General features: G+C 44.9%; 1 protein-coding gene and 1 pseudogene across 1 annotated transcript; both read right to left on the reverse strand.

Moving 5' to 3' along the window:
- Positions 1-1688: 1688 nt before the first annotated feature.
- LOC146185417 (putative ammonium transporter 2) lies at positions 1689-11938 on the reverse strand. Its single transcript, XM_084607816.1, has 8 exons — positions 11809-11938; positions 9664-10216; positions 8705-8776; positions 8277-8336; positions 7673-7746; positions 6561-6877; positions 5516-5773; positions 1689-1922 (listed from the first exon to the last, which is right to left on the reverse strand). Exons 1-8 carry the CDS (start codon positions 11936-11938, stop codon positions 1689-1691), a joined length of 1698 nt encoding a protein of 565 aa, XP_084463942.1.
- A 1926-nt stretch (positions 11939-13864) lies between these two features.
- On the reverse strand, positions 13865-23813 carry LOC146185418 (putative ammonium transporter 2; annotated as a pseudogene).
- Between the last annotated feature and the right edge of the window lie 3869 nt (positions 23814-27682).

A 27682-nucleotide genomic window follows, 5' to 3' on the forward strand; every position in this document is an offset into this window, starting at 1 on the left:
TAGGAAAGGTGCTCGAGCTCAGAAGCAAGGACCGTATATAGGAGTTGTCATACGGCGAAAAAGAACGCCAGTTACTTGTTGAAGTGCAAAATGCTTTTAGTTCTGGTGCATTTTTCTTGTTCTGAATGAATTCGTTGCTGTTTTGGGGGGACGAACGATGTTTAAAACACAGGGAAAAGTACAATGCGAGCATGGAAAATCCAATTTGTGCTTAAAAAGGGAAGCAGCTTTAACGCTTTTCTTACAACATGAACATATCTGTTCCGGCTAGGCTTGTCCAAAGTATGTGCGCATATGATATGGCTCGATAACGTCACTTACCGCTAATTTCACAAAAATAAAGTGAAATAAGCAGCAAAAAAAAAAAAAAGCTCACAATCTACGAATAACATAAAGTAATAAGTGAGGCAAATCACACACGTTGGAATAGTTGTTTCAGTTTGAGTAAGTTGGTCCATGCCCTGCCTGCAGTAAAATGGCTAAAAACGAGGAGTGTGGTTCCATATAATCCTCGATTTTTAGCCCTTTTTCTACAAGTTAAGACTGGAACACTACACAACACGATTACCCCGTGATTTAAGGCTCCATTATCGATATCAGCTGCCGATGCCGATTACATCTCGGTGATACAACAGTATCAGACAGCCATAGGTTGCAACAGATAAATCTTAGTAAAGAGGACAATCTCGGAATATATATTTTTACGCCGATAACATCCTCAGTTACCGAGTGATCGGCATTCGTAGAGAGCATTTTGTTGAGTGCTCGACAGTAATAGGAGGGCCAGTTATTTTACCGCGATAGCTGTAAACTAGGACGTACGGCCGCTCTTTGTAGTAGACGCGATGATACTTTTTAGTGCACTAAACAGCATCGCCATCGGTATCACCGTATTTCGTAGCCCTAAAACTCTTACGATCATCTATCGGATATTGAGGATTTTATCCGAGTAGTACAGGAAGTAAACAAACACGAAGTGGCGTACTGCGTGATCACGTGACTCGGGCAGGTTTTTCTAGCGTGAGGCTTGGAATGGATGTTATGATCGCTTGAGTGCGTGGTTCTTCGCTACCCGGTAGGGTGAAAAAAGTCCGGAAGTTTTTCGGAGGTTGAAGTTGGCTTATAGTTTCAGATTTCCAAGAGTTGAGTTTCCGATGGTCAATCGGTCCCCACAAAGTATTCCAGACCGACAAGCCATGCGCCTTACTCTGTCTGTTTCGTTCAAAAACTTCGAGATCTAGCCCGGTCCCGCGGGTTCTTTAAAATTGGTTTGTGTACACCAACCTTTTTAAGAGAGTTTTTGTCATTTACTTGAGTGAACAAAAAAAAAAAAAAAAAACGACATGAAAGCTATCGCGCTCTTCCATCATGAATGAACTACAGCGAGCCCAACGGAGCATCCCTTCCTTCTCTTTTCCACGCACACAGCATCGCCGATATTGATTGATATCGTCCAAACAATGATACCACTGAGTAGTATTCTGAATGCCACCTCTACAAATTTAATTTTCGACATAATACGACGCGCCACCGTTTAGCACGCACGAGGTATTCTTTGGACAAAGTATCGCCGTGCTAAGCAAAGGGAAATTCAACACGAGGTCGTATTCTTTCCTGTCCGCATGCACAGGTCATAATTTATTTCGCATTGCACTCATGAGGCCCGGGCAGAGCATCTTGGATTATCATCATCGCTTTCCGTAATGGCCGTATCCTCCGTGGCCGCCACCGCCGTATCCACCGTATCCCCCACCGTATCCACCACCATGGCCGCCGTAGCCGCGGCCACCACCACCGTATCCTCCGTGGCCTCCGTAACCACCACCGTGTCCGCCGTATCCACCGTAGCCTCCATGGCCATGGTATCCGGCAAGGGCGACGGCCGTCGTCAGAGCGAGGATTGCAATGTACACGATGAAGCGCTGCAGGAAATAAACGAAGAGGAGTAGTTCGTGTATGCTTGTCGATAAATAAGCAATATTTGTTTAATTGCCTATTGAACAATTTCAGAATAAGGGGACCAAATTTCGTAATGGGCTTCTGTGGGTAAAAGGGTTTCTCAAAAAAAAAAAAAATCCAGCGAGTTCAGCTGCTCCCGAAATTCACTCAATTCAAAAGCATTTGTCAAGCCAGAGCATTGAGTGCTGCGATTTCGACTTTGGTGAGGCTTTTCTTCCCCCCTTTAATACAAACCTGCAATCGCGCTTCAAGAAATATTGAAACAACGACATTGAAATAACATCAAATATTGAAATAACATCGCTCTAGCATTATATAACTGTCATCAATACTTGATTTCTCTTTCACACAGATAGCCACTGCAGCTGAGTTAAGCTGTGAAGAAGTGCCAACAGTATACAGAGGGCTGCTTCTGCGGAGCGTCAAAGGGGTTTGAATGCCTGTTAGCGTATTTAACGACATGAATCACTGCAGTTTAGCTTTTGACTTACCATATTTTTCCTTCGGCTGGTACTGCTCGTGGAGGTGTTGCTGTTGTTGGACAGGTGAGCGATGCTAGGTAGAGCCGCGGCTCCAGGTATATATACCACCAGAAACCCCCGAAAATCACGTGACTTGCACCACGTGACTTGAGGCAAATGTTATAGTGGGAGAGGGCTAGCCAGCACGAGCGGCAACAGCAGCCTCGCAAGAAAACCAGAGGAACAATCGTCCGCAACGCGACCCTTGTAAGTTAGCCGACGGAGCATAAAAAAAAAAGGCTTGCTCAAACAACCGTGACTCCTGTTCCATACCGAAGTCCTGTACAACCGCCCTTGCATTCACAGACAAGACCGTCTAGCGTCGCAAGCTTTCACTCAATGATTTGTCCCACACTGGTGCACCAAGCAGCGAAACCAAGGGAGTCAAACCACGCAAGTATCAGTCTCCGCACCTTCCATCAGCCTGAAGGGGTACAAGAAAAAGAGGCCGGGAATGAAAAGAGTAAAAAAGAATAAGAAGTAAGAATAAAACCAAAGGGATAGTTGCTGATTGTGGTGCTTCTTTTCCTGATTTTTGCGTTTCTTTTCACGCGTCGGCTGCTTTTTTTTTTTACTTTGTTTTTTTTTGTTTTGGTACCATGTCTCTAAGGAAACGTGTAGTGCTTGTTTCATGCCACCGGAGTCGGCTCGGTGGGCGAGAAAAGCGTTGGAGCGTGTGTCGCATAAGCTAAGCGCTTGCAAATGATAGAAATTACGCCGACACCGATGGCGCCCCCAGTCATGACCGTGCCTGTCGATGCAGCACGTCAAAGTCGACCTGCTCTCGTAATTACCGCGTCTGACGTGGTTCCGTCGGAACCACTTCTCAACACGTGGTCGACCTCTCTGGAGAAAGGTTTTTCGCAACACGACGGCTCCACATTATCGGTAAAAGTAGCGTGACGTAGTATCATTGAATCGGGAACTCAAAGTTCGGTTTAAGCAGCAGCTTAAAGATCAAAATAACCTTGTCTACGCGTACGGTCGATTTCAGTCACACTGAATTCAGGAAGGACGTCTCTGGCGCTGGTCATTCCTCTATATAAAGGATTAGCGTGAGTAAGGCGATAAAGGGAGATGGTTTAGTGCAGACTGTTCCCTGTAACCTAGATATGAAGTTAGCATTTTGGTATCACCCTGTTCGAGTGTCGTCCCAGACAACATAGTAAATATTCCCTCTTCCTGCCTAAGCATGTTCTGACGTTGATTGACGGGAAATCACCAAAAAAAAATTAGTAAATACTGAGACGGAAGGATTGCCCGTGGTTTGGCACGTATGAGACAACGGGCCAATTATAAGATCCACAATGTACGTGCAATTATGCTGGCTACGCAGTAGAGTGAGGAACAGGATATAAAAACAGGCGAGTGGACGACAGCACATTTGGATCACTGGGTAGCAGTGCACGGTGAAGCGAAAATCGTGAAAAGACGGCGGACGCTAAAGTTATAGGAGGAGCGCTGTACGGTAACTTTCTACGCTATTTGTCGTCATTTCGCGGTGTTTCTCTTTGCCATGATTATGCTTGCCGTAAAGTGTGCATGCATGTTCAAATTGCTCATTTTTGTTTTAAGATCAGTGAACGTCTCGGATTGTTATTGTCGTTGTCTTTTGACGTTGCCGATCGTTCTGACTGCATACTTGAGAGAAATCCCGATAGAAAGCCTGGATCCATGGTGTCATGTGTTTTATGAATCCATTGATTTCCAAGGCATTCATGCGCTATCACCCACAATTACAGCATGACACTTGCAGCGCCGCAGATGCATCTGACTCTTCGTGGTGGCCTGCTTGGAAATTCGCGCGCTAAAATGGCTTGAAGTCTAAGCCGCGACAAAGTGCATGTCTCCCTCCCCATGTTTCTGAGTGTTCTGAAGGCATGTACCGAACACCAGAATGTACCGATGTTTTTGAATGTTTCGGTTTGGAAGCTTCTTGGCACGAAATATCTTACAGTTCGCACTGCCCACGTCGAACCGGGTTTCGAATCGCACATGCACACACGCACGCACGCACGCACGCACACACATGCACACACGCACGCACGCACGCACACACACGCACACACACACACACACACACACACACACACACACACACACACACACACACACACACACACACACACACACACACACACACACACACACACACACACACACACACACACACACACACACACACACACACACACACACACACACACACACACACACACACACACGAGTAATCTCGACCGACAAAGGAGCAAACCCCACCCAATACAGACCCTCTTTACCGATGGTAAACTACAGGCAACAACAAATCCTACAGGCATGTGCATATGCAGACGATCCTGTACGACGAGCTTTATAGCATTGGCTACCAAACTCCAAAAGCGGGGGCCGGGACCCAAGCATATGCTGTGACTGATTACCAGATGACCTGCAGAGGCCCCACATCAGATATGCTCTCAATGAGACTGTTATCTTAAAGGAACTCAGTTAAAAACACAGAACAACGTGCATGGACCTAAGTCATGAAGGCCTAAAAGGCAACGAAGTCACGAACGATCGAGCCCAAGCTCTCGCCAACCACGGCCGTTCCGTATAGTATCAAGGGGTACATAGTCAAAGTCGAAGATTTGGCAGTGATAAACAAGTGATACGAGCATTTAGTGACAGCAGTAAACAGTGAAAATATATATAAATAGTTCCAGCTAATCAGGATAGAACGTGAGCTTGCGCGAACCAGCGGTGTCCTGGACAGAGTATGCTACTCTGACCTGCATGGACAACGCCTTTACACCATTATCTTCTAGTTCTTAGGGGAATAAGCGTTTTAATACGCCCATTCAAAACTAGAACAACAATATGGCAAGTGAACACGGCGACGAAGTTGTATAATGTGGATATATGTATGCGGCTCATGTGAGTTGAGTAATCTTTAATAATAAATTGAGCTGGTACACAGCGTTTACAGGTATGAGAGCTTAGACAATAACGCATGCGCGATAGCTATACTTTCGTGGCATGTCTCTGACGTAGTTTCTGACGTAGGCTGCCAGTCTGCCGTCTGACCTCGGCTTGTTGCGACCTCTTGCGCCCAGGAGGTACTCGTCAAAGATACGCCTGTCCCAGTCTCCACGGTGCACGATGGGCGGTACGTGGCTCACGTCGATGCCCCGGCTGCTGAACTGGGCCAAGACCCCGTCGTAGTTGTAGTCGGGATAGCTGAGGGAGTGTTCCATAAGGTCTGCGCCCAGAACTTCTTCCAACTCGGTCATCCGGATGGGGATCACGTAGTTTATGGCCTGTCAGAGTGGAAACGGGCGCACGGGGCATTTATTTCGCAGCATTTCATTTCCAGCTTATCAGCCTGGCTCTCTTGAAACTATACTGGAGACGTTCTTCAGCTACGCCAGTTGAACATGCAGCTGAAGTGAGCATCGCAAAAGCACAAGGTCAGACTTACGTTCAAAGGTGAGGTTTTGCGTGTCATGTAGATTGAATAAGCGTTCTGTGTTTGTTTCCCGAAAACGAATAATTTTTCTGGATTGCTGTCCTTCATTCCGGCCTAGTTCTCACGCCTCCTTGCAAGCGAGCTAGGCAAGCTAAGGCCGCGATTTTTGGTGCTGGTAACGCAAAGAGTGCTCCAGATAATATTTCACAATAAACCGGCGCCATATATCGCAAACTGACAATAAGTATGCGGAACACGCAGTCCCCCCCCCCCCCCCCCCCCCCTCACATTATGTCATTAATAACTATAAGAATGGCTTTCCTGGTGTACCCACCACCTCATTCAGGAAGATCACAGGGCAAACGTCAGTGGCGCCTAAAAAATTATAACAGCAAATACCCATTCCTCAACACCATTTGTATGCAAACATGAGCGTATCGAAGTGAAAATATGTTTTATATTTGCTAGAAATATATTCTTTCTGGCTGTAGCTTTCTCGGGTAGACTCTCGTTCACTAGTATGTTATTTCGCTCAAGATTCTAAAAAATAAGCACTGTATTATGGCTGGTAGCAGTGATTGCTATAAAATATATAATTTAATTTTTCCCCTCTTTCTGGTCATATATATATGTCGTACCTTTAGTAGTACGTATGAGGTGAGCACGCTCCATGCGGCAATGCAGAGCCCTGCTAGAGCCTGAATGCCAAGCAAGTAAGCCCCGCCGCCCTTGAAGAGACCGCTGCGGCCTGAGGTGAGGCGCAGTAGCGAGTCAGCATCAGCGAAGAGGCCCACTGCGAGCAGCCCCCAGATGCCTCCCACGGCGTGCACGGCTACGGCACCCACGGGGTCGTCCACGCGCAGCCGCTCCAGGGCGCCCGGCACCCAGCAGGCGAACAGAGCGCCCGTCACGCCCACCACGAGGCTCTCGTAGGCCGAATAGAAGCCCGAACCAGCTGCACAGGCAACAGCTGAGCCATTCATACGCTCTGCCATTTCCCAGAGTACAACGAAACGTTAAATAAGGAGTACATGGTTTTCTCATAAGCTACGCAGGGGGTATATATATTGTAGCGTCTGTGGAATCCTTAACTTTTGCAGGGTCGAGGAGGAGTGTTCTCTCAACTTCAAAAGAATTGGAACGCTGGCGAGGTATAAACATAACCACAAGTCCGAGAACGAAAAACATACGGGTCTATGATTTTGTCGGTTAACGTACGCTGGCTATTCTCCTGAGTGAAGGGTGGCTTTCGAGAGATTCACGCATTTGAAACTCGCATCATTTCTGCACGTATTCACATTTCGTTGTCATGCCAATTTACTCGACAGAGAAATTGCCTGTACACACATTTTTTTTTTTTTTCTGGGCCGATAAAGATGATTATAACTGTAGACCTCTTAGACAGCCACCTGCTGATGCATCATGCGATCGCTTGGGTCAGTGGTCGCCAGCACCGGAAGCTTGTCATGCACAGCACATCAAATGGGACCGTTTAACTTTCAAATTGTCGCGAGCTTTCAATGGACACGCACTGTACTACCTCTTTATTTTATTCATTTTCTGTTCTCCTTCTGGCCTCGTGAAATATTTCCTGGATGTACCCTTCCTGCCCTCTTTCTCAATATTTTCTGTCCAAGAGACGGTTAAGAGATGAATAATATGCTAAGACATACGCCATTTTTACAAACCGATCTTTCCATTGCACACTAGGGATATGCTTGTTCAGAAAATCAGGAAATTTATTTCTCACCAGTGACAGCCACGAGTGCGGTCAAGATGGCATTCACAATATCGTCGACGAGAAACTTCCGTGACATAAAGTACCTGGAAGTCATAAGACGAGAATTAATTTGTTGAAGACTGCAGCAACGCTTTATAGAAACATCTAAAGCATTATTTCATATCTTTACACGCTTATATGTATACCCCAAGCATTAATTATTTTCCATCACATGACTCGTTTTCCTCACCTCAAGTGCCATCGGTTGCCATATTTTTATTTTTCTCTCAGGGCCTCTCCCCAGACCTGCTCACCGGGCCTTGGGATCACCATAGGTTTCTTCCTTTTTACTTTCATTGTTGCCTTTGTTGCCTCCACATGTACGAAGTCGTCCGCTCTCTAAACTTTTAATTTGCATTAAAAACGTGTTTATGCTTGCTGTGCTTTTAATGGAGCAGGCAAAACCTTTTATATTCTGCTTATTTTCTCGTTCTTTCTTTGGTCGGGAGGGGAGGAATCAAACTTCTCAAATAGTTGTAGCAGTAAAACAATTCACGTGTTTGTAGTTTTTGATACTCATCTCTTAGGCCAGAATCACCAAACAATGAACACAATACATTTGAAAAATACGTACGAATAAAATACTCCAACGAGGCCTCCTCCCAAGGAAGCGTTTATCGTGGTCACCGCTGCTCTGTAACAGCACGCTACAGTGAATAAAGGCGCTCAGTCTGTAACATTTTAGTAAGTCACTACTCGCAGAGCGAACGTGCGTAGATACAAAATTAAGATACACTGTGTCCATTCAAAAGGCAGTATTGTATTTGGTTACCGTACACTTCCGTACACTTCCGTACATGTTCTGTTTATTACTGAATAAATATTTTTTTCGCGTATTGGACCAAACACATGCCACTCAGCGAACATCAATCTGCGAAGCGCTTTTCTGGATTCTATACAACGTGTACGCTTCTCGCATATAAAGCATATGCAAGAAGCGTACGTGCTTCTTGCATATGCTTTATACACAGCACAAAACGAACGTAAGAGGTGAAGGCATACCTTGACGCATACTTCCATTTGTCATGCCTCACACCGAAGGAGCTGCCGCAGTTAAACACCAGCCAGCCCCACCTGCGTGCGATCAGTGCCCTTATTTTGGTGCATTCAAACAAAAAAAGCTATTCCAACGGGTTTTGCAGTATCCCATAGTAAGCACAAAAAGGGAATCCAAACAATGCAACTTCCGAAAAACTGTCGTAACTCCTAAGAACGAGACCAGCCTTCTTCCATGCATTTTCTTTCCTGGGCGGTGTGTATATTCCTCTGAGGTCCAGGCATGTGTTACATCCTGCCGGTCGAAACGGGATGAAGCGAAGTGCTTCGAAGGCGGGACTCTGGCATTACCTCATTATCTCGACTTCTTTGTCGGTGAGTTACTAGAAGACAGTCGGCTAAGAGCAGCCCAAGTAACAAGGTGTCTGATGCTGTTAGCGTTAATGGGGCTCGCATGCATGTATTCCGGAGCTAAAGGGTCATATTTTTCCCTTCCATATGACCCTGCGCACAATTTTATTTCCTGGCGGCTGCAATACTTGACTCTCTGTCCTGAAACTTGTCTGCGGCTTCCCAAGGAGCAATCAACTTCACTTATGTGTGCCTCCCGTTAGTTCCCTGTACAGCAGGTTTGCTGTGCTGGCCATGTACTACCCCTCAGATATTTCAGCTCCCATCACTCTGCAACTAGTTTCAGCCCTGAAGGTATTTGAGAGCGGCACTTTCTTTCTATATAAGCACGCTCCACCTTAACAAAAGAAAAAAAAAGAATATACTTGTGAATGCATGCATGAGTTTTTTTTTTTAACTTTCGTTTAGTTTCTTTTTGCCCCCCCATTTCTTATTTTCCCTTTACTATTAAAGAGGAAAAATAGTTAGTGAAAAAATATCTTCAGGTTAGAGTTCCCTAAGGCATGGCCTGACATATTAGCTAAACACTTCAATGAATCGCCGTTGCTGATTACCAGAGCGTGAAAGTTCCGAGGAGAACGTTAGTGGGCCGGCTCATCTGGACCTTCTGGCCGTCTTCATCGAAGCGTCCACGCCGTGGACCCAGCAGTACCGCAGCGACTAGGGCAGACGCTCCGCCCAGCAGATGAACGCATCCGGAACCGGCGAAGTCGATGGCTCCCATCTTCTTCAAGAAGCCGTGGTCTCCCCAGACCCATCCGGCTGGAATGCAGTACACAATCGTGTTGAGTAGCGAGAAGACGCAGTACGCGTTGTAGTTGGCTCTCTCCGCCATGGCCCCGGACACGATTGTCGTGGCAGTGGTTGAGAAAGACAACTGGAAGATGAAGCTCGAGAAGACCAAGCCCATTTGGTCCGGTTCGGCGTCTACCATAAAACGGCCGACGGCACTGAACTCGTTATCGGGGCTGTGGCCCGTGCCGTACTGCAGACCGAATCCAAACAGCCAATAGGTGAGCCCGCCGAGGATGACGTCGGCGGCGTTTTTCATCAGGATGTTCACCTCATTCTTCTGCGATACGCATCCGGACTCTAAGAGACCGAAGCCTGCATGGCAAAAGAGCAGCAAACCGAACAGTCGTCCAAGGGTAGTCAACTCAGAGCCCACCAAGGCCATTTGGCGCACTGCGGAAAGCGCTTAGAAACAGAAAAGAAAAAACACTCCAAAAATGATTACTATTGTGCATATAAGGCCTGTTTTACAGACTGCAACCAGAACGAAAAATCTCTGCGTAATCGCTGACGCCAGTGCGCAATTTTCTGCGACCTCCAGGCCACCTTAAAATTGCCCATCGTTTACACCGATGCTGATAAAGCCAGAAATGGACGTTTAAGATGTGCGCTCTAAAATAAACCACGGAAAAGTCGGTCCTTGATAACTGGTCAGCACTAAATGATTCTTAATGAGAGAGATATAAAAAATCAGCGCAGTTAAGAATAATACAGCGAAAGAAAGCGAAAGCGGTTACTACACCGTGATTTAGTAAAAAATGGCCGAAGCGGTTTCATAGGTCAAAACAAACAAATGAGCATACAAAAGCAAACATAATAAGGTTCAAGCTGCTGTATCCTAAGTAAGAATCAGATAACATTTCCCCAATATGTACTTCTCAGCTCTTCTTCTTTCTGTAGAAATTGCTCGCTACAAATATTTTTTTTTTCTTTCTTTCACTTGACTAATTAGACCACATAATCGTCAAGTTCACTTAAGACAGATTTCCAGGCGTTGTATGTTTTATCATAATTCCTCTGTCTGCGTGTAAAAGCATACTGGTATCATCTGATTAAATCAGACAGTACTTATAGGGTCTGTGAGGTCATCTGTGTTTCTTCAATTTGTGGCCATCTTCATTCGCAGACCCTATTTAAAGAGGAATCTTCACCGTGACAGTTTTTTACTGTGCATCTTGGTAGGACTGTAGCTTACCAAGTAGCATAAAGCTGTCCTTAGCTGTGCTGGCCTTCGTCCCTTATTTCGACCGTGGAATTTAAAGTGCGCAGTTGTGGGCCGTCAGCTGCAGTAATAATTTCTCTTTCTGTTGGTGGCTGCGGTGTCAAGACTGGCTCATTTCGCGTTGAATTGCGTTTTGCACATGGTTTGGCTTTTCTCAGTTGTTCCGGACGTAACAGTAGTAAGCTGCATGTCCTTTAACTTCACGTCGAGTAATTTGGAGTAAACGCCAGACACCTCCATTTTACTTAAAAACACGATAATTAGGATCTTTTTATCTTCGTATGCTTTGATCTCTTTCGACCACTTCTCTTCATTTATGCATATAAAAACAAACTTGACGAAAAGAACAAGTGAAGCCGTATTTGCATCGTTGTGTTTGAGAACCATACTGCTTTTTGTCGCCTTTCTTTTACATGCAGCTAACTGAAACATATCTTCAAAGAGTGGTCGCGCAGAGTGGAATGTGGGGCAATGTTTCAGTAGTTTAAACAAATGCAGATAGAGCTCCATTATGGGCTCCTGCAATATAACCGCCGATTGCTAATAAGCGAGTAGCTTGTTCTGACTCTGATTTATTCACTACTTTCGTACGCGTGACGCAAAAGATTCGAAATATGAATATATTCTCGACAGTTACTCGTTACACCTTGAAAGTATAAATACGTACGTAAAACGAATGTCTTACCGGTTTGCATCGTAAATATAACGATTGCCGCTGTGAGAACCCAAGTGGCGTCATCATACGTGAACTCTTCCTCCGGTTCGGGGGTTGGCGTAACGGTGATGTCTGTGTTCTCGTCAGTCACTATCGGCATGTTAGCGTTCCCCCTGGCGAGGTTAGACCCGTGACCGTCTCAGAGAGCACGTACCACCCGTCTCAAAGAACGCAAACTCTTCCTTTCAAAGTGTTTTTTCGGTGTTCGTCAGAATAGGGCTCCGCCTAAGTTTCAGTAGATCATTTCAGGCAAGGGCTCGAGGAGAACGACAAGGACTTGAACCGTGAATATTTAACGCCGTCCTTTAATGCTCGCTCCAAAGCCGTATAGAAGTGGGCCAGAACCAAAAACGGTAATGATGCTCTCCAGGCCGGTGCGGTGGCATGTGTAGAAAATTTCGGCTGCCTAATCGTCGTATAGATCGAAAATTCCTATTTAATGGCGCTCTAACTTTGTTACTTTCGTTTTGTTAACTTAGCGGTGCTAAAAAACTCAACCAAATACAAGCAAGCGTTCGATTGAAGAAGCAGTATTATTTCTGGGAAATCGATCTACTCTTAAGTTGTTATCCCGAAGTATTTGTCTAGGTTTCATTAAGGTCGAATAACTATAATATTACTTCTTTAATTGCACATTCTCTCATGACAGTAAGCAGTAAGCAAGCACATCGCACGAATACCTTCAATGCCGTTGACTGAATGGATAAATACTTATTGATGTGGATGTCTGGAGGCCTATACGTAAAGCGTACATATATGGAGAAGTGCAGTCGGCTCAGCAAAAGTGTCTTTTATACATAGTCTATAGCGAGATCGGATGTTTCAGAGTGGACGCAGCACCCCGTAGGATTGATTGATGCCTCTCCGATGCGTTGTGGTAGCAAGTGAAAGTAAGGAAGCAGGCAAAGCAACGTCTCTGCAGCTGTGGAAGTCTGCGTTAGACGCGAGCAGGTGGTTGTCGGATGTCCTTGCTGGCTTTCAGGACAGATCAGCTTTACACGTAATACAGGGCAACCGCTAAGAACGGACGAGAACAATATTAACGCAACTAGGTTCCTCTTTTTTCCAGAAAATCTGACGACGCGTTGTGAGCGAAAAACCTGAGCAGGTGGCAGTTGGAAGGTGAGATGGACGGGCATTAATTGGTCGTTGGGTTTCGTGACGTCACGAGGCCAGATGACATAGCTGAGATGGCAAGAACTGCTGACTCGTGCAGCTTCTTTGAGAGGGGAGGGTGATATGGAAAACGAACCCTCCGGGTACCCTTGGATCCCTGGTCATACACGGTACCCCTAGCCCACCCAGACGTGTTCATGCGGTCTTGGTTAAATCGGGGCGGTATATCTACTTCGGGTGGTCTTTCAAGTAATGTGCCACTAGCTCACACTTCATGCTGGAGAGTATGCGAGAGATCGAGACACGAATTAAATGATTCGAGATCAAGCGAGTAACGAAGTGAATGTGCGCAAACAACGATCCGCAGGTGGGGCTGCAGGCGGGAGCCATTAACCTGTCGCGCCATGACTCTAAAGGCAAAGCCTAACTGCCTCCCCCCCCCCCCCCCTCCCCAATTTATGTTAAATGCTATTTGAAATTAAAGAAGTGATATAAAAACGAGCGACTGTAATGGAACCCCCTGTATAAATTAACCTTGAAAACAAAGGAACTATGCACGACACAATAGCAAACGAGTGTCATGCAAAAGTATAAATGTAGTACGCAAGACTCAACTTATTGAACTCGTACATGAATGCATGTAATAACATGCATTAATGCATTAAAGTAATAACGTGTATAATAACATACAAAACGAGATCACGACGAAAGACAAAATAAATGACCAGTCAAGTCATTCTGCTCCTTTCCAGCCAACGCTTCGTTCGTTTATTCATGAAGACCACTGCGTGCGAACAGGAATGGAAAGAAAGAAAAATGATGTCCGTAAGAATTTCAGTTCCTCTTTTCTTTTTTTTTTTATTGTCACCTGTTTAACGCAGGTTCTAGCAGTCGTGTGTATAGAGTGGCCTCAGTGCCACAGTTTGAAGAAGACTCTCATGAAGGCGTTCGACGTGCGATGGTTGGCGCCCGCGCGGAGTTTTTCGGCCAGGTATCGCCGGCACACTCGCAGGTCCCATGACTCCCTGTCCATGCGCGCGTCGTCGGAGCGAGGTAGCAGGTCGCTGCACGCGATCCCGCTGCGCCGCAGCATTTGCGCGTAGTCAATGCCAGGATGCACGATGCCGTGATCGACCAGGTCGGCACCCAGCACTTCGTTCTCCAGGCTCATTCGGATGGGTAGCAGTCGATTGACGATCTGCGAGTTATGTTCACGAATCACGGCGGTCGCCTCAACTGACTATGCGCCAGCCACACAGAGAAAAATAATTACAAAAAAACGCAAAGGTTGACGCCCTACTTCTCCTCTTCTCCTTCTTTGGCTACTAAAGAAAGAAAGGAGAGGGGGGGGGGGGACAAAAAAAAATTGAAGTCTGGGAGATTGACACCTCCCCCTCTCCATAAACTATGACGCAGGGAAAGAAAAGATGGAAGGATAACCAATGAGTGTTCCGGCTTGCTACCTTGCTCTGTGGTAGCAGGTTAGCGGAAGGGAAAGGAAAAAGCAGCAATGAAAGAATGGCACCATCATCGCTTGTCGCGCCACCGCCTATTTCGGATTTTCTCTTCTTTTCTTGTCATGCACGTGATGGCGATTTCTGCGCAAGCTCATTTGAAACATTACCGACTTCGCTGGCTGCCTGCCGGAAGACCAGCACAGAATCGTACGTATTCCTGACCACGAAAACAACAACACGACGGGGGACCAAAGGAGCAGGAGCACGGCATCTGCTTATTATGAGAACTCGAATTCACAGTTGAAACAATTTAATGAAGAGTACACGGCTCATCTATCCTCATAAGCAGATCGCTGGCTTATCTGAACCATTATTCGAGCAATTCGCAGACTACGGAACAGTGACGAGCCGTTGCTTAGCGCATCTCTCCCAGTCCGTCAGCATCGCATAAGAAGGGTTGCCTGCTGAACCATCAAAAAAAGTGCCTGAAGTTTCCTAGTGAAAATCGGTCATAAGGAATTTGAAGTCCTTGTGGTACTTACCTAGTCATCTCTGTGTGACCAGGGGGTTAAAAAGGGCTGAAGTGATGTACACTAATCTGCAATGCATGTCCTTACTTCAAAGTGATTATGTAAGACAAGGCTGACGTCATTTTTGCTATATATATATCTAGAATCCAGGTAGATTTATTTTATTTTTTTGCCAGGCGAATTTCTCACTAATCGCGGATTTCTAGCAGCACTCGACGCTTAATTCAACGAGCACAAGCTATGACTGTGATCCTCATGTACTTTTGCTTTGACTTCCGCTATTATCTCATTTATTCACTGGAAAGGTGGTCATCAATCACGCCACATAGATCTCTGCATGACAATTTTTTTTTACCCTCATGAGAATCGGCTAATTAGGGAGAAGCTTGGAGCCTTCTCCTAGAATTATTTCAGGACATTGTAAAAGTATGATTATTGATGGTGCCAATGAGCTCGGCTAGATCACAAAACTGTGGTACAAAGCTACAAATATGACTATTATACAGGATGATCCTGCTTTTACTTTTCACAGCTTTGGATATTAAATATAATGAGAGATACCTAGGTGCGTTCTGTGCGGGTGAGTTGTGCGCAATGCGGAAATTATGCATAAAGTCAGCAGCACTTATCTAGAGCTCTCTTAGCAATGCTTCAAGTAAAAATTACGACGGACTTTAGCGACTAAAGTATTGAAAGGCGAAAGCTTGAGAAACCTCTTGTCTAGCGTTCCTACGCAATCTGCAATCCCACATTTGAACGCGCGCCAAGGAACGCCGCGCGACGATGCGATGGTCAAACTCACACTTGCCGGAAGTGGGACAGATACTGTGCCTTTCCTCCAGAAGTCTCATCTTGTCTAGCGTTCCTGCCATCTGCAATCCCACACTTGAACGCGCGCCAAGGAACGCGTGCCAAGGAACGCCACGCGACAGCAGCCGCAAAAGCGGGACACACTTTGTCCACGACAGTATGAGCCATTAAAGGTTTTCGCCTTGAAGTTCTAAAGCAGGCATTGAAGTTTATGACAATACCAGCGCTCAAACACAGCCCCAAAGTCATGCGAACCACACAAACACAAGCGCTGAAGCGCGCAGTTCGAGCGCAGTACAGACAAGTGATCGACTCTGTACGTTATGGAGCATAATGATTAGTCGATTATATAATCAAATTAGCGAACGACTTTTTATTCTTGTTTCCAAGAGGCAATATTGTATGGTGCAATTGAAGACCGTCAACATTAAAAGTGAGTATTTACTTTTCTTTATAGGCAACGTGGATCGAAACATAGAGCGTAAAAGTACGCATACGAAGGCTCGTTGAGTTGGCTGTCACGCAAGCGCATTTGTAAACTTATGTCACATGCATTTTTTGTTTCATTAAATACAGACTTCGTTTGTCTGTTGATAATGTAGAAGATAACATTATTTTCACCACAATAAGGTCCATACACAGCGTCGTCGTTTCACAACTGTGCAATGCGTGAAATCCAACTCCACGAGCTTTATTATGCATCTTTTTGACATTTAATATTTCGAGCCACATTGCCGATTGCGAAAATTTCAAACAGGGACACACCTTTGGTATTAACAGTATCCAATTTCATAGCATAATGTTTTCTCCTAAATTAAAAATAGCAAGTAAATTGATTAGTTAATTTTGGTTCATTAATAATGTAATCATTGAGCCTTACAACGCACAGGTGCTGTCAAAAGTAAATGAAAGCCAATCTTGAGCAATGCCCTTTTTTAACACATTCTTGGGTGGATATGCGGGGTTTAACTGTGATTGTGGTAATTACGCTCTTGTTTAATCAATCTCAACCATTACGGTCTGTATTTAAAATGAAAACATAATATTTTCTTATACACATAGTCAGTTGCCTTTCATATGCTTTTGACAGCACTTTGCACATGATGTCCGCCTTTTTGTGCGACTATCTGCACGGACCGCGTGGTGGAAAATCTCATTGTTTTTTGTTTTTTAATACAATCTCTAAACAATAAAAAACAGTCACAAGGTATAATAATTCGCTGTGACGGAACAGCTGCCGGCAGCTTTTTGCAAGGCTAATTCTCCCAAAAGCGAACATCAACCCCAGCCATAGTAAATTAAATTGATTTTGACGCCATGAACTGTATGCCATGAACACTAGTCTGTTTCTGCCAGGTCCCAATTACTCTCTGCACTATTAACTCCACAGCGTTAACAGCTCCGTTCCGTAGAAAATCCTGCGTTGTCGACGTTGTGAGATAAAATCATGGGCATGGATCTGGCATGTGGTAGATGGTAGGCGACATGACTAGGCAGTGATTGGTCGGCAGTTTATGTGACGTCACGAGTCTGCATCATATTGCAAGAGCTGCCAACTCGAGCTACTTCTGTCACATGAGTGGTTGAGATGGCAATTGAACCTGGGACACTACTATCCGTATGCCACGCAGGCTTTTTTTTTTCTTTTTTATTGCCCACTTTGACACTGAAAACATGACATAAAAGTACTTTTTTTTTTAAATCGAGTCAGCCAAACTCAAACCGACGCGTCTGTTAAAATTGTTTCAAAACAGCCATTTCATCTAAAACAGAAATCCAGTCGGGTGGTTCGGGCAGCAGCTGTTACAAATCTCTAACGAGCATAACACTTTCAATAAATTTATCGCATACAGGGCGAGTATTGATATCCGCATGACTCACCCTCCAGGCACATTCTTAGCAGGCACGCAGCGGGCTTTGCATCTATATCTATTCAGATCTACAGTCAGGGACAAAAGTTTTCGAGATGCGGATTTGTGGAAAAACATTTATTTCTTCGTTGCCTGGCTAGTTTTTTCGGCGATATGTATTCCCTGAATGGGGCGTGCATGTCACCTCGGGGTTAAGCACATTTCATTCACGATGTTTGCCCACACAGAAATAAATATTTTTCCACGAACTTCTGTCCCGCAAACTTTTGTCCCTGGCTGTAAGTATATAACTACAACTATTTACATGTGCAGTTATGTACATCTACATAACTTACGACTAGGCTCAAATGATTATGTCGAGATAACAGAGAGAAAATGAAGCGATTAATGAGTAATCAAGTATCAAAGTATACGCGGAGATCCGCCAGTGGGGCCTCAGATGGAGGCCGAAGCTACTTAAGTGTCCCTCGAAATTTTAAGCGTGGCTGCTCACCACGAGCAGCATGTAGGTGCAGACGACGCTCCAGAGCGTAATGGACACGCACGTGAGTGCCTGGATGCCCAGTAAATAGCCGCCGCCACCCCTGAAGAGGCCGCAGCGGCTTAGTTGTTCGCTGTGAGCAAACAGGCCGACGGCTAGCAGCCCCCAGGCGCCGCCACAAGCGTGCACGGACACGGCGTCCACGGGGTCGTCCACGCGAAACCATCTCATCAGTGGTGGCACTCCGCTCGACAGCAGGGCGCCCAGCAAGCCCACAATGAGGCTGTCCAGGGCACCTAGAAAGGCCGACCCACCTGCCACCGTCGGATCGCGTTCACGTGTCAGAGTCGATGCGAACAGAATATATGCATGGTTTTATGCATTGCTCTACAATTACCTTATAAGTACCGTGAATCGTGCAATTCCTGCGCTGTGGTCAACAGCGTAGAAGGGAGATGGACTTGTCATGCGTATACCGCCGCCAGCACGCTTAACATGAATGATCGAGCGCGTGGCCAGTGAACTTGCTATCACCACTAGCGTCAAACACATCGTGTAGCATTGTGTCGGACCTAGCGGCAAACGCTGAGCGGCGCTTTTATCCGTCTAGGACGCGCGCTCGAGCGCTATTGTTAAGCGTGCTAGCGACAGTACTTCGTGTTCTGTAGTACTATAATGTTTTCAGCGCTATTTCGCATAGTGTATATACGGCAACGGAGGCAACAAAACCGGCGGTCAGCGATGAGCTGTGCGCCATTAATTTCCCGAAACATACTAGCAAAATGTATTACAGTTAAGAACGCCAAACAAGATGTCTTTCCATAGGCGCTGGCCATCGAGCTAGCTATGAACGATTATAAGAATAACAAAGATCACGAGCGATATAAATTAGAACTAGAATGAACAAGAACACGAACCATAAGAGGAATGCGTCTAACCGAGTTTATAAAACTAGACAAAAGCAGCAACGAACCGGGTGCTTAATATGACTATGGGACGATACTCCCATTAGTTGTTATAAATAGCGTAAGAGTATCAGAGACGCACCAAATAAAGCGTGTTGCCGTAGCAATATTACAATGCTAATAATGGTGAGCTGTGTTAATGCCTGAATACACTTGTGGTGGGTAATGATGCCAGAGTGTAGTGAAAGAGAGGCAGCATTTTCAAGGATTTTTTTCACATTTTGCGCTTTCAGTAATACCAGGTAAAATAATTAAGACGGAAACAACGCCGCTGTGCTACATTACACTGCATTGCTTTTACTGCACATGCGTTTGAACACCAGCGAAAAAAGGGGCAAAAAAGCCCTGACTTGGTTAGGGCGCATGACTTCAGTGCCCAAGGATGCGGGATCGAATCCCGGCCACGGCAGCTGCTTTCCTATGGAGGAGAAAAGCATGATGCCCGTGTGCTGTGCGATGTCAGTGCACGTTAAGTAACCCCAGGTGGTCGAAATTTGCAGAGCCCTTCGCTACGGCGTCTCTCATAGCCTGAGTCGCTTTAGGACGTTAAACCCGATAAACTAAACCAAATAGGCCGAGAAAAACAAAACAAAACATCCGTTCCCTTTCGTCTTCGTGCCAGAGCCAATTTTTGCATCCTTCAGTTGTTAGAAGCTTCCCACTTTATAGCTCTTTATTTCAAATGACAGCATCTGAAGGAAAAAAAACAACGGAACTTTGGCATGGCAATAAAAGATATGTATACCGGGTGTTTAAGATTAACTTGAAACTGGTTATACGAGTGAAAGCCCTTCTAAGCATGGTTTTGCGTGGTTTAGCAAGGTTGTACAGAGGTAGGACCCAATGAGCGAAATCTGAAGTCGCACCTCGAGTATAGAAGTTTTTTGAAAGCAGTCACGTGGTGGTGCTGAAAGGGAGAGAAAGCTCTCTTCTGATAAGTTGACCGAACTGTGCCATCGCTAGGAGAAGAAACTTTTCATTGCTAGAGAAAAAGAGTGCTGCACATATGGTGATCGTCATCTATTTCTCTTTTTTGTTGTTCCTATCCCGGGGACATAAAATGTGCTGTTATCTAGGCAGAATAATCTCGTTACCTGTGACTGAGACTAGGCCGGTCAGGAGTCCGGATACGAAGCTGGTGATAAGAAATTTTCTGTGAACGATATACCTAGGAAGAAACACAAAAAGGACAACGTTGTCGATATATTAAGGGATGGTACATTGCGAAAGAAAATAACAATGGCGCGCACAAGAGCTTTCCGTTGGAGCATTGATTCCGTGTTCACGTTCACAATACTTTTCTTCAACTTGACGACAAATATTTGCTAAATATATGAAATCAACCGCTAAAAAAATGAAGTGACTTTATTTATTTATTTATTTATTTATTTATTTATTTATTCATTTATTTATTTATTTATTTATTTATTTGTTTATTTATTTATTTATTTATTTATTTATTTATTTATTTATTTATTTATTTATTTATTTACACATACTGCTCTCTCCATTGGACCAAGCAGGTGGTCGTGTTTGTACAAACACTTTCTCTGAAGTAAAGAAATACTCGTGCTCTTTTGTGCTGGACATAATTACCAGAAAACTGTAAATATAAACAGTTGGCATTTCAGGACTGCAAAATGATGATCTTCTCTCTCTCTCTCTAAATAAAAATCGCGCAAACCTGACTGATGATTATTAAGAACTGGATGATTATGAATGTTGGATAAATGTGCGACAATAAAGGCCATCGAGACGAACTCACGACAACAATAGTCCGATGAGAGCTCCTCCGAGCGAACCGTTGATTGTACTCACTGCTGCCCTTCGGTGCAAGGGAAAGAAAGAAGAATGAGAATTGTCAACTCCGGTTAACCCATAGTGAAGCAGGGATTTAAAACTGATCGCTCATTCCCTTCAGACTTGGCATATGCAGCGACCTCGGTGTTGCTGCGACCCGTTCATGTGGGCCCCGTCCAATCTGATTTACTAATGAACAGTCCAAAATGGCTTTCAAAGGGAGAGGAATAAATGAAAGTAAATAAATTTCGAACCTCCATGCTGCGCTCAACATTGTTGGTGTTTATTTCTTCTCTCATATTTAATGGGGCGAACAAAAGCAATACACTGAGCATGATGTCACGCGTATAGCCGGTTGGCACTTCTGAAGTGCTCCGCACATCGCCGCTTACCTTCGGAAAACACATCAGTCGGCCATTGCTTGGTCGAAGTTTTGTCCAAACCAGACCCTGTCATAGTCCTTAAATATAAGACGTAATAATAAAATAGTTACAACTTATCTCTTACCTCGATGCGTATTTCCATTTGTCATTAGTGACACCAACCGTGCTTCCGGCGTTGAAGACCACCCAACCCCACCTGGACAAAGAAACAAAATGCCTCTGTGATTATGCTTCTCACGAATGCGTTTGAACAGCGCAATTCGAGCTTTTTATAATCGTGGTACTGCTATTAACAGTCAAACAAAATGACTGCACCAACATATGTGAGGGCCGCGCTCAGGCGTCTCCTCGCTACAGATGACGTCACCTCCCGTGACCGGTCAAGTGATGTAAAGCAACGATCAGATGAGTCACACTAGCCGCACGATGTTACACAGATGTTGTACGTAGACGACGACTGCGACGCTTACGTCACAAATGAGGCACTAACAGCTTCACTGTAACGAAAAAATGCGGTAGAAAACAGCATGACACCCCCTGTTGAAGGACTCTGGTTCTGGCTTATCACAACGTATCGAAAATTGTGTTTCAGCGGTTTACTGCTCCTTGCAATCTTTCTCTGGTCAGTCTCTTGATATACAACTTCAAGTGCGTTCATAACAAGGAAAAACATTGTTACGTTCTTTGGCGATACCGACCAAAGCGTGAAGGCTCCCTGGAGTACATTAGTTGGGTTTCCAAGTTCCGGCGGTGGCCCTCCTCCGTAGCGTCCCACCCTGGGCCCAAGGTACGCTGCGGCCACCAGGGCTGACGAGCCCCCGAGCAAGTGGACACAGCCGGCGCCCGCGAAGTCAAGCGTCCCAAGCTCGCGCAAGAATCCTCGGCTGGCCCACACCCAGCCAGCTGGGACGCAGTACACCAGCGTGTTAAGGAACGAGAAGAGGCAGTACGCCGTGAAGCTGGTCCGCTCGGCCATGGCGCCGGACACGATGGTGGTCGCGGTGGTGGCGAACGACAGCTGGAACAGGAAGCACGCGAACACGCGGCCCATGTCCGGCGGGTCGGCGTCCACCAGGAAGGAGCCGACGCCGTATAACGGTGTGCTACCAGCGGCCGAACCGAATTGCAGACCGTAGCCGAAGAACCAGTAGCCCAGGCCGCCGGCCACCACATCGGCCACATTCTTCATCAAGATGTTCACTTCGTTCTTCCGTGACACGCAGCCAGACTCGAGGAGACCAAAGCCTGCACAGCATATCCATATGGGAAAGTTGAAAGCATCCTCCTTTCTAGAGACAAGCACAAAGGGTCGACAAAGACAGGGATTTCAGTAATATGCGTTGTGGGGCTAGTTGGTCAATGCAAGACGACACAACCAAGAAGGACAGCTGTATGGGCTCTATCCTGTCATGGCGCTCTGTCCTGTCCTTCTTGTCGGTTGTGTCGTCATTTTTGCGCCGAAATAACTATGAAGACAGGAATACTTCGAAGTTCAAAAAGCGCACATTTTAGTTTACTGCTAAAAGAACAGACAAGAAGTAACAATACATAATTATAGCAACTGTAATGAGTGGATATCCACTGTCGAACAAAGGGGAGTTATACACAAACACTGCTTAAAACACACCTCGAACATTTATGGGACGTGCCTTTACCTCTTTTCTTAGAGCTACGATTACGCGCGCAACAATAAATTTGGCTGTATAGATGAGGATTCGCAGAGGTTGCAGGAAAACGGGAACAATTAAAACTGTCGTGGCGTGCCCATAAAGGCGGAGCTTAAGTGCATGGCCTCGCGATTTTTTTTTTTATTCAGGTTGTTACAAAATTGTGCCCCTTACTCTACAAACATCTACGCATATGTAGTACCGAAACTTTTGATGCCCTGGGGCTAGTATGTCGGTAAGAAGAGAGGATAAAGGGAGAAGAGCCAAGGTATAAATAAAAATATCGAAAGTAAATTTTAGCACAAAAAAAAAAATCAAAGCGAATAAGTCACAACTTGTGTCTGTGGCGGAGAGGGCGACTCAGAAACTAGTTATTTTTGCTTATTTTTATTCAAATATATTTTATTCCAAGAAACGAAGACTATTGTAAAAAATAGCTGAAGTGATTAGATGTGACGTGGAATGACTGCCATCGAAGGGTAGTGAAAGAGAGAGCGAGTGACAATCTTCCGGAGCAAATGCCGAAACCTGCGACGTATGTGAGCCATGCGACATCGCTATTTTGACCACACATTTGTGACCACTGCTTTATACCATTACATATGCACCTGCATCAGAAGGTGAATCATGTTAAATATTTTATCAGCTGTAACACAATTTTACTGTTCTGTACTGCACTGCACTGTACTGTGAGCTTTATTGTGTTTTGACAATATCTCCAAAGCTACTCACCTGTTTGCATAGTGAACACCACTATCGATGCCGTCAATGTCCAAGTAGCGTCGTCAGCCGTGAAGTCATTGCTGCAGCCCTCTTGCGCTCTCGGTCTTCCGTCTTCCATGCTGTGAATCATTGGCTGCTCCTTGAGCACGATCAAGGCAATGGTGCTCAACGCACTGTTGCGTCGCGGTCAAGGTTGGCGGGCACTGCAGGTCGCGACGGCAGATTCGCGCACGGCACGATTCTCGCATACTAGTGATCAAGACAGCCAGTCCATATGACGCCTTTTACCGCCGGAGGCGTTGCCACGCGTCCGGTCGTGCATGCTGGTATAGGACCGTGCGAATCGACTCGCTATCGCTGCCTCGAAAACGAAAAATGTGACATGTGTCAGGGACCCGAGCGGTCACAAAGGATGTCATTGTGAACTCGGCCGCCAGTGAAAAGACTCTGTAATAGCGGAATCGAATTGCGTTACACACAATTGCCCCGCCCGCTATGGTTTGGCAAAAGACCGCTTGCAGTGAATCCATAAATCGATCAGTATACAGAGTATATAGGGGAGTTTGGTAACGGAAAAGTTGGCGGGGAAAAAACGCAAAGTAGCAAATAAAAGCACAGAACTTACTAGTATACTGGTCCAGTTGAACCCACCAGTTTTACGTTTCTGAAAATTGTCACGATGCTCCGCTTCTGTTGGTGCATGTGCAAATACCAGTGCCTCTGAATCAGCAATCTGTTCTGAAATGTAAAAAAAAAAAAAAAAAGAAAAAAACCGAAGCAAAAAGGGGCCGTGTGTCATTTCCGATTCAGTTCCTACGAGCAGCGTATTTCCACCTGAGACATTAAACATGGTTTACGGTAAACATTCAAACAATAAATAATTATGCATATATTATAGCCAAATACTCAAGTTATTGACCTCATAACACCCATTTTGACAGTTTGCGCATTTGCCGGTACTCTAGCATCATTAATAGTGTAGTTTACCAGTGTCCCTCAACGGATAAGTATAGCATGTATCATATTGGTATTCCCTGGGGGTAGACACGTGGAGGCTAGCCGAAAAGGATTCGACATAAATCGAGGACGACGCAGTTGGAAAAACAAATGAAAATCATAGCTGCAGCGTTAACCGACAGCAAGCGATCAGGGTGGTTCGATTGGTGCATAGCGCTAAAAGGACAAGGACACATCGAGACACACACAGCGCCCGTCCTGCGTGTCTCGATGTGTCCTTGTCCTTTTAGCGCTATGCACCAATCGAACCATCACCAACTCGCCTACGCTTCCACTCTTGCAGATCAGGGTGGGTCAGGGAAAAGACGCCAGTTAACAATAATGACCGTGTAGTCAAAATTTAAAAAAAAAAATGGTATAGGCAGATCGTGTAATGCAAAGGCACGATCGTGATTTCGGCTATATATTGTCGTACCTAAAATTTAATTAGAAAATCAATAACATTAGACTTCTTTTCTTCGGGATATGCACGCTACTAAAAATTAAGGTATCACATTTAACGTCGTGCGTTGGTATCATTTTGTACTCCGCTTTCATTCATAGACATCTCAATTATTGCATATTATAGAGCAGCAATACGTATGCCTTTCATCTGTGCTGCCTTTCTCTTGCGCTTACATCGACCTTAACAAAATGCCGTAAAAAAAAAAAAAAAAAAAAAAAAAACTTATTTAGACTGCGCCTACTCATCACCATACCTGTAATTATAACATTCATATCCTTTGTTGTTCCTCATCTTTACTCACTAATAAAAATGACACCCAGTTCTCTGAATAAAAACTAACACGTTACCAGCGAAAGTGGGTGGTAACTACGCACAGCATGTTTTTCTACCAAAGTGCTTGGAGCCACGGCCTCTCCATGAAAACGAACCTGCACTGAGTGACGAAATCAGCCACTCGCAGCCCGACCTCCATGCCTTAAAAAAATTACCTTTGTTAAGCAAATCATTCAACTTCACACATGACCCAAGTTTGCTTTATTCTTGCTTTTAATTTTTCGTCTCTACAGTGAGCGATCATAATTTCTGTTCTCAGGTTGCACTGTCACCAGTTTCATAATATTTTTATGTGTTCCGATGTTTCGGTTCATAACTGCTCCATTCCACTTAAAGCTCATAATGTTGGTTTTATCGTTGTTTCTGTCTCTGCGTCAAATGTCCTGATGCCATTAAATATACTATTTTATTTCCACACATCAGTATTAATCAGTATTATATTTTGCACGCTTTTTGTACCTGTGCTTTGATTTTCTTGTATATTTAACAGTAGGTCCTCCTTGCAATTCAACTGCGGAAGCTCCTTCAGTGGCGATAAAGAAAGCATACAAATAAAACTGGAAGTGTTTATTACATTAGTACTGCGACGAAATACTTTAAAATAGTAAATATTGTCATGTACGAGTGATGAATTACAGCAACTATTCTAATAAACGCAAAACACGAAACTGCTGAATTATTTATTTGGACTGCCTCGCATCGTGCCTTTCAGGCGGTGCATGGCTGTCTTCGAGTGATCCCAGCTGTACGCGATTTGAATTAAATTTCCTCGCTTTTAACGAATTATGACACTCTCGGCCTCTGGCGACTCCGTCCTCGCATGCTCAAACTTGAAATTTCCATAAATCAATTGTATAAATTATATTTCTCTACCCTGATGTTCATCGTTGGCGGTTTCCTTTTATCTCAAACGGTGTTGCAAAAGAAAGTTAATCGTTAGAATAGATAAAAAATTTATGTATGTTCATGCCAAAAAATACCGAGAATAACATCCAACAAAAGCGCCATCAATTGCAGATGTTAAAGATAAGGAAGCTTTCTCTCTGCCTCTTTGTGTGCTATCGTGCTACCAACGGCACATTTCGTAAACTAATTCATTTCCTTTGTGTCTTTCTGGAGGCAACAAAAATAGCAGTATTAGAACTGACGTATATATTTCCTTTTCTCTGTCCTTGCACGCTGTCCTTTCCATCCAGCCTCGACGCCAAATTATATTCACAAAAAGAATAGAACAAGCAACATATTCTGTCGCTCATGAACTCTCGCTATAAAACCAGCTTGATTTGGTTCGCCTAACGCGTAGCCTTGCTTTCCTTTCGATATGCCTATCCCATTTCCTGTCTTTCTCTTTTCCATCCTTATATCAGACCTAGATCTCTCATTCTCATGGATGGAAATAAAATTAAGCATTTATCTCTGCCCTTCGTGTACATTTTTTTCCACACCAATAAATCGTAACGGTTCGATTCTTGGCCAACCCCTCGCGGTCGCTGTACTACACGACCCTGTCCTACAAGGCAACGACAACGATGCCGGCGCGGAAGTCTTGGTGCGCGAAAGTGCGACGCTACTAATTCACAGCCAAGTCGGGAACTAAGATGTATTTTACGGAGTGCCGAAGTTTAGTGAAGCGAGTAGTGTCGCGTATCAATGTAGTATCGGCGCAAGACAAAATTGCGCCTGAGGCTTCATTGCTGGCACTGTGAGTGGTCGGCGCAGATCTTCACACGGTGTGTAATTACAGATTTCTCCTGCTTACTTTTGGAAACGATAGCAACAATAAACTAACGCAAAAACAACACTTATTTCGCCTCGACCGTCCAAGCTCTTCGCATGACTGCCGCCCAATCAGACTACGCTCAGACTTGCACAAACGAAATCACCGATTATATTAAGCAGTGGTTGTGTCTGGCCTAGTGATAGCTAAAAACCGAGGTATGAAATTTATTTCGTTTAAGGTTTTGTCTGGCAGCAATTGTTTGTCTGGTTAGCATTAAAAATAAAAACTAAATTCGACAGAGGCTATAACGAAGCCTAGTGTCCTTACCATGTTTCGTTTCTCATTGGCGAAAGACGCTTACAATACTTATTCTTAATTATGTGTATTATTTTTCGTTCATCCACGAGACAAGAACTGTTTGCCAGTACGTCACGAAGGGAACGAAAAGTGTGAGGTGCCCCCTCTGCGCAAGTTCCCGTCATCGAAGACATGAGGTAAGTTCGAGAAATAGGCTTTGCTTCATCTG

This window comes from Amblyomma maculatum, chromosome 6 (genome assembly GCF_055883805.1).
Source record: "Amblyomma maculatum isolate TAMU_Amacu chromosome 6, ASM5588380v1, whole genome shotgun sequence".
NCBI classification, from domain to species: domain Eukaryota; kingdom Metazoa; phylum Arthropoda; class Arachnida; order Ixodida; family Ixodidae; genus Amblyomma; species Amblyomma maculatum.